Source organism: Oratosquilla oratoria, chromosome 18, assembly GCF_046742065.1.
Source record: "Oratosquilla oratoria isolate Oo_2021 chromosome 18, ASM4674206v1, whole genome shotgun sequence".
Taxonomy (NCBI): Eukaryota; Metazoa; Arthropoda; class Malacostraca; order Stomatopoda; family Squillidae; genus Oratosquilla; species Oratosquilla oratoria.
In genome coordinates this window covers 57,502,464-57,509,963 of record NC_134794.1, presented here as the reverse complement: position 1 = coordinate 57,509,963, position 7,500 = coordinate 57,502,464, and the positions used below count along the sequence as shown (strand labels likewise).

At 40.1% G+C, this 7,500-nt stretch overlaps 1 protein-coding gene across 5 annotated transcripts in view; it reads right to left on the bottom strand.

The window, feature by feature from the left end:
* Window positions 1–7,117, bottom strand: part of LOC143035266 (uncharacterized) — a 111,774-nt gene extending 104,657 nt beyond the window's left edge. For all 5 annotated transcript variants that reach the window (XM_076202105.1, XM_076202108.1, XM_076202109.1 and 2 more), the window contains exon 1: window positions 7,053–7,117. In XM_076202105.1, the coding sequence (XP_076058220.1) occupies window positions 7,053–7,105 (53 nt within the window). In that variant the 5' untranslated portion in view covers window positions 7,106–7,117. The remainder of the gene's footprint in view (window positions 1–7,052) is intronic.
* Between the last annotated feature and the right edge of the window lie 383 nt (window positions 7,118–7,500).

Here is a 7,500-nt window from a genome sequence, read left to right as displayed (position 1 = left end):
GAGAGAGAGAGAGAGAGAGAGAGAGAGAGAGAGAGAGAGCAAGAAGAACGTATTAAGAATCTTAGGTTCAATGGAAGAGAGCAGAAGGAAGAGTAGAGAGGAGTTTGAAAGAAGGACACGTGAAAGAATATAAGGCTAAGAGGAGCAAATAATATGGATGCGAGGATGAGAAAAGAATTAAATCAGAACGAGAACAAAGGAGAGAAACGAAAAGGAAGGGGGATTTAAGAGGAAGAGGCAGTGGTTGAAGAGGAAGAGGAAGAAGAAGAAGAAGAAGAAGAAGAAGAAGAAGAAGAGGAAGAAAGAGGAGTAGGAAGAGACAGAGAAGAAAAAAAAGAAAGAAGGAGAAGAAGATGAAGGAAGAGGATGAGGAGAAGAAGAAGAAGAAGAAGAAGAAGAAGAAGAAAGAAGGAAAAGGAGAAGAAGGCGAAGAAGAAGAAAAAAAAAAGAGTAGGAGGATGAAGATAAGGAGAAGAAGAAGAAGGAGGAGGACGAGGGGAATAATAATAATGACAAGAAGAAGAAGAAGGAGCAGGAGAAAGAGGAGGAGGAGAAGAAGAAGAAGAAGGTAGATAAGAAGAAAAAGAATGAAAAAAATAGGAAGAAGAAGATGATGATGATGATAATGAAGAAAAAAAGAAGAAGAAGGGGAAGAGGAAGGAGGAGGAAGGAGGAGGAAGGAGGAGGAAGAAGAGGAGAAGAAGAAGAAAAAACAAAATATAAGAAGAAGAAGAATGAGAAGAGGAGGAAGCAGAAGGGGAAGAAGACGAGGATAATGAAGAAGGTGATGAAAACGAGAGAAGAAGAAGAAGAATGAGAAGAGGAAGAAGAAGAAGAAGAAGAAGAAGAAGAGGGGAAATAAGAAGAAGAAGAGGAAGACGAAGAGCAAGAAGAAGAGGGGAAGGGAGAAGAAGAAGGAGGATGACTTCGGAAGCATGTTGGGTGTTGTGAGCGATGTAACACTCAAGATAGGTTGGTGATCAATAAAGAAATATAACGTTCCTTGTCACTGCTTATCAGATCACTGCGTATACACACCTCTCACTCGGTAACAACGGCTAACAACACCCAAGGTCTAAGTAAAGAGGTCTAATCGCTGGAGTAGTTCTGCGCAGCTTCTGACGTCATTTAGATGCGTCCATTTTCTCTTTGTGATACATTGAAGAAAACTGTGAAACGCCAAGGATGACAGGAACTATAATATTTTATATATTATATATATATATATTATATATCATATATATTATATATTCATATATATAGACAGGAACTATAATATTTTATATATATTATATATATATATTTTATATAATATTTGTCAGAATATAGATAATTGAGTGGAGCGGTGCGAGCGAAGGCGACGTCATTTTCGAACGACGGACCAACTTCAACTGACAGCTATAGGACCCGCTAACCCCACTTTGAACAGCCAAGTGACGTTCACGGGCTCGCTGCGCCAACTCCCTCGAAATTCGGTCGGAAGTGGTTAGACCTTATATTCTTAGATCTTGACCACACCCAACATAAATGGTGGCAGCGGTGGTATACGAACCCACGCCTCCGAAGAGACTGGTGACTCAAACCAGTCCTTTGTTTCATCTCACACAAGACCCAACAAGCGCTCTCGAACTGAAACGACAGCGACGATGACGATCCAAAGAGGTCGTGGGGTTCAATGGAAAGGGCGAAGGAGGGAAGGAGGGAAGGAGGGAAGGAGGGAAGGAAGGAGAGAAGGACAGAGGGAGGTTTACTGTAGAAATGTCTCCCCGTTTGCAACTGTCAGAAACTTACAAGAGCAGCATATGCCAGACAAGGGTGGACCAGGTTTTACACTGTTATTTCTTGTGCACGCGTATATGATTTAGTTTTACATTGTTATTTCTCATATCTTTCAGGTCAATTTTGCGTCATTGTGGGTTATTTCCTAGTTGTCACGTTATAACAACGTCTGAAGAAAAAATACTTTGGTAATTAGTAGTATGCCTGCCGTAAAAACAGGTAATATGTTTATACGAGTTACCTTATCTTATTTGCAATTGTTCATGATTTTCAAATTCTAGTTTAAAAAAAGGAGAGTAATTATCCTTATATTGCAGTATATTTAAGATGTTATTCAATCTCAAGATAATAAAAAATTGGCTGTAATTTCGTAAAATACATATATATATGATAAATAATAATAATAATAGTAATAATAATAATAATGATAAAATAAATAAATAAATTACCATTATTTCCTTTGGCCTTAAGTGAAATTAAAACCTTCAAAACCAATGTTACGGACTTTTGGAGAGTCTTGTCTCGAAAACATTTACAGGTAAACCTAAGAAATCGTTTTTCGGTTTTTTCACTTGGTATGAAGACCTTTGGCCTTGCCGAAAGTGACAGAGCTTGCCCTACCACGGGTTTCACTCTTCTTCTCGTTTCGTGGGAATGGGATACGTCGTAAGGTACGGTTACACTCGTCAACGGATAGGTTGGATTCCGAGCCTAGGGATGGATTTCGTCCAACATTGGATGGTTTGGGTTGGAATACAAGCCTAGGGACGCCCAACGTAATACCGTTGTAGTCCAGAATTCGGAAGAGATCCGAGGAAAAAAAGTAAGATATATGCTGAATAGTCATATTTATGACATACTGGAAATATATATATATATATATATATATATATATATATATATATATATATATATATATATATATATATATTTGTGTGTGTGTATGTGTGTACAATTTATTCAGTAATAAGTGAATTTATTTAGTAGTATAGAATTATCTTGAAACAGAATATAAATTTTATGGAATGTATATTGTGGCAATAATAAGTCGTTTAAATAGTACTGTATGTAAACACTGGTAATTTTTCTTACGCGCGAAAACTCTCTTCATAATTTGGTCGATATCTACACATTTTGCCGTGTTGGAGTGGAATACTGAAGTTATCCATGCTCCAATAGAAAAGATACGTCTACAAGAGGCGCTTTGGGATGTGAGGCATCACGACTATATCAAGAAATAATGATAATATAATCTCTCTCTCCCTCTCTCTCACTAAGTCAGCCTTTCAATTACCATTTTCTATGGATGAAAAATATTTCCTGCCTAGTGCTCGATAATCTGTTTGTGTATGTGTATGCGTGTATCTGTGTGTGTGTGTGCATGCGTGTGTGTGTTGAAGATATGCTAAGATCGTCAAATGTCCATTTTAGAGAAATCGCGAGTCATCGCGAGTCATTTCATGTTATTTGAGATAAAATATTTGAGAAAGTGGCTCAGGCATTGACTCTGTCAATGAGATTCCTCATTCTGGATAGAGGGTGGGACTTGCTGTATCTCCTTTTACGTGATTGGTGGGAAGTTCTCTACAAGGTAAAGTTAGACTTACCTGTAACCACTTATTATAGTATGAACGAATGCAAAAGTTGGAATGCAAGCCTTTCGTCGACTAGTGTAACCGTACCTTTGGATGGAAAATGGCTCGTTGTACATATTATTAGCTTTTAATTTTTCTTTCCTTTCATGTTTTTCTCGGACTCATTATGTTATGGCAACATAAAGAAAAAAGGAAACTTGGTTGATATTTTGTTTTTTTGTATCAAGTGTTGATTAATTTTGAGGAAAATCCCAAAAGATTGAAATTTAGTTAGTTTAATATTTTTCCTCTTTTGGTTCCTGATTTAGTTGTGGCGAAAAAAAAAATCCTGCCCTGAATTACTGAAAGTTTACCGACCAGAAGGACCCGCGACCCCAAGATAACCGGCCACGGCCACCGGGTCCTTCTACAAGTCACTCAGGGGAAGCTACATTGTGTTGCTATCTGGAAAGAATGCGTGTGGGACATGGTGGCATGCGATGCACAGTGTCTTCTGGGGTTTGGTGGTTGCATCTGGGGGGCAGGTACTGGTAGTCTGGTGCCAAGGCAATTCTGTTGTGTTACTCTTTCGGTGCTGCAGGGTAATGACCTCTTCGAGGTTCATTATGGCTTCAAATTGAAAACATTCTCTTCCCTCCTCTTCCCAAATCTCCTCTTTTCCTGCATTAAACTCTTCCTTCAATAAATTCTTTAAATGTTCTACCACTTTTGTCGTGGTTTGATTGTCATCCACAATACATTCTATAATAAGATGTGAGCCACGAAGGTTTCATGATGGTCTAATTATCTATGTTTCAGCGAGTCCATCTTGGTAAATGTAGTAAGTACTCCACCTGCAAATTACTTGATTTGGAGGAGAAAGGCAGTCGACACTGCGTTTGGTGTGAACGTTCCCCGAAATAATAAGCCACCAAGATATTTGCATCACGTTCCTGAATCCGCCAGAAGCTAAAGTCGGCCAACTAACAATAGGCATTATTGCTAAAGGTATTCCGTCCCTCTAAAGGTATTTCACACCTTGAAAAGGTATTTATAATTTTAGAAGGTATTTCATCCCTTTCTGAGGTATTTCGTCCCTTGAAAAGGGAGTTCATCCATTTAAACGGTATTTCATCAATTTAAAAGGTATTTCATCCTTTGAAAAGGTATTTCATCTATTTAAACGGTATTTCATCCCTTTCTGAGATATTTCGTCCGTTGAAAAGGCATTTATAATTTTAGAATGTATTTCATCTCTTTCTGAGGTATTTCGTCCCTTGAAAAGGTAGTTCATCCATTTAAACGGTATTTCATTTATTTAAACGGTATTTCATCCCTTTCTGAGGTATTTCGTGAAAAGACATTTCATCCATTTAAACGATATTTCATTCTTTGATAAGGTATTTCATCCATTTAAATGGTATTTCATCCATTTAAATGGTATTTCATCCATTTAGACGGCATTTCATTCTTTTAAAAAGTATTTCATCCCTTGAAAATGTATCTCCTCCTTTGAAAAGGTATGTCATCTTTCTAAAAGGTATTTCATCCTTTTTAAAGCGTATTTCGTCCCTTTATATGGTATTTCATCCCTTTATTATTGTGGAAACGTGGTCCTTCTGCAATTTCATAAACAGTATACAGCCAGGGTATGGTAATGATTTTAAAACCAACCGTTTTCAAACAAATCGAGGAATCTGCAGTGTAGGTGACAAATGTTAATTAATGCACTGACCAACACGTCCACATTGCAACCAATTCTGAGAGCGAACTGCGTTCCAAAGCGCCTGAAGTTCACAATCGCATCAGGAAAAGTAAAATTGGACAATTTGATCTATTTCATGACATGACCTCATGTCCGTTTCCCTCCTCCAAGATTAGTCTGAAAGTAATTGCTTTATAGCCGTTTCGAAAACTGACCGAACTCAAAATGCCCATAGCCTCATGTTTGCATGTTCTTCACATGTGTCAGGAATTAAACATGACTCAGCCCCCTTTTCCACGGGTGCTGGTGTTGTGTGGAACAATAATTTCTTACTCTGCAGTTGTGAAACCTATGTATCGTGAATTATTGCGATTGCATTCATCAATGTGTATAAGGTTTGCTTCTTGAAGGGGATCTTGCCTTGGGGAGACTGGATTTTTTTTTTTTTTTTTTTTTTTTTTGTAATGAATAATAAATTTCGCATTGCTGTCAGAGTCGGATTGAGTCACATTGTTGTTAAGTATCTTATTTATTTATCTATTTTTTTTTGTATTTTCGTTCTCCTTGTATGCTGATGACATAAGATTATTGCGGTAAAGAGAAATGCTACAAGGGCTTCTTGTGGTCAGGAATCGTGTCACAGGAAATTGTCCAAATACCTCTTTATTGCCTCATCTACGTTAACCTTCGGGTGACCATAATCAGCAAGGATTTACGAGACTCTACGCGGTTCAGCATTGGTGGCAGGCCAAGTAGAACAATGAGTGATGGCTCTCTTGACGAATGAATTAATAACACTCTTACAGTATCTCTCTCCGGGCGCACTCACAAACACCGTTAAGGCGAAGGTTGAGGCTTCAATCCCTCACGTGCATTTCAGTGGTAAAGGGGGACCGAGCACCACGGCGAACTAAAATGCCCAATGGGGGAATTATGTTTTCATGTCGATGAGGGAAGAATGATGTTTGAAGACATTTACAAACTGAAGGAATTCCTCCTCATTCTAGGCGCTGATGAAAATGTCTATGCACGAGTATCTTGCATGCACAAATTACAGAAGTTCAGAATTTTTATAAAATACCCTAATTTCTTTGTTACTCCCATACAAAAACTAGTTATGAGGACATTCAAAGAGTACCCCACGGTAATACCATATGTTTGGGCATACATGTTGCCACAAAGATCACAGAAATATATTTCTTTAGTACTAATACGAAGTAAGCGGTGTAAGGCGACTTCATGCATAGGGTGGGGTGAGAGTAGGGGTGGATTTCCTTTGGGTCTCCGTCGTGGTAAATTCTCTTAATCATCATGGAAGTTGTCTCTTCCACAGGGACATGAATGAACAGGTACTCAACATCTACGGAAGCGAAAACGTCTAAAGGTCGTGTTGATCTTAGAATGTTGAGGAACTCTTCCGTGGACTTCACACTGTAGGAAGCGGGGGAGAAGGTTGTCCTTCTCAGGTGTTTTGAAGGTCTGTAGGTGACAGACCATATCCGGCTGATGACAGGATGGAGAAGAGATCCTTGCTTATGGGTCTTAACGTTGACGTAAGTATAATTGTGCTTGTAATCACTATCAACAGGAGAGAGCTCTTTGGGTCGAAAGACGTCTAGAGTAACGGGTCGAACTCGGGACTTTGCAAAACCCTGAATGTCAACCTTCGCACCCTCGACAGAAATATTGGGAGAATTTCAAACTTCACACAAATTCAACAGTACTATCACTGCCGCAGAATTCAACAAACGCACGACTGTAGAATCATCTTCAATACTCTGCCCTCGCGGGAACAGATAGATTTTCCTTCCGCTCCCCGTCCGCCAAGAACCGCGAACCCCCGCCCCCCCTAGCCACCCCCGTCACGGCACTTCACAGCTCCACTTAGTCACCCAGAGGGCCTTACTTCCTCTCCATAAATGTCACCGCGCCCAACCATTAAAGAATCCTCCGCCCGCCGATGCCCCCCTACTCATCGCCAAGAATCTACTCACCATAATATTTCCAGCTGCTTCACTCTTCCGCCCCACGTAGGCCTTACCATCATTCATAAGGGTGTTATTCAACCCGTCACCAACGTCCTTCTCCTGAAGTAGCCTTGGAGTCGGCCACCCACAACTTGGTCCAATATAAAACGCGTAGACACTCACGGAAATCCCCCCCCCCCCCCGTCTTCCCGCTTGGTCGATGTTTTCACCCGTAACCTCGCCTCCATCTAATCTTCACTCCTTCCTCCCACGGCGCACTCTGGCTTCCTCGCCTCCTCCCACGCCAATGGGCTATAAATACACCCACCGCTGGCCCTACACACTCTGCCGTCAGTTCCTCTTTGGCCTTGAAAATCCTCGAAGGGAGTTATCAGCGAGAACAACGAATTAGACACACCGGGACTTGGCATGATATGGCGAGTTTTATTCCCGTTAGACTTTGACATTAGCCCCT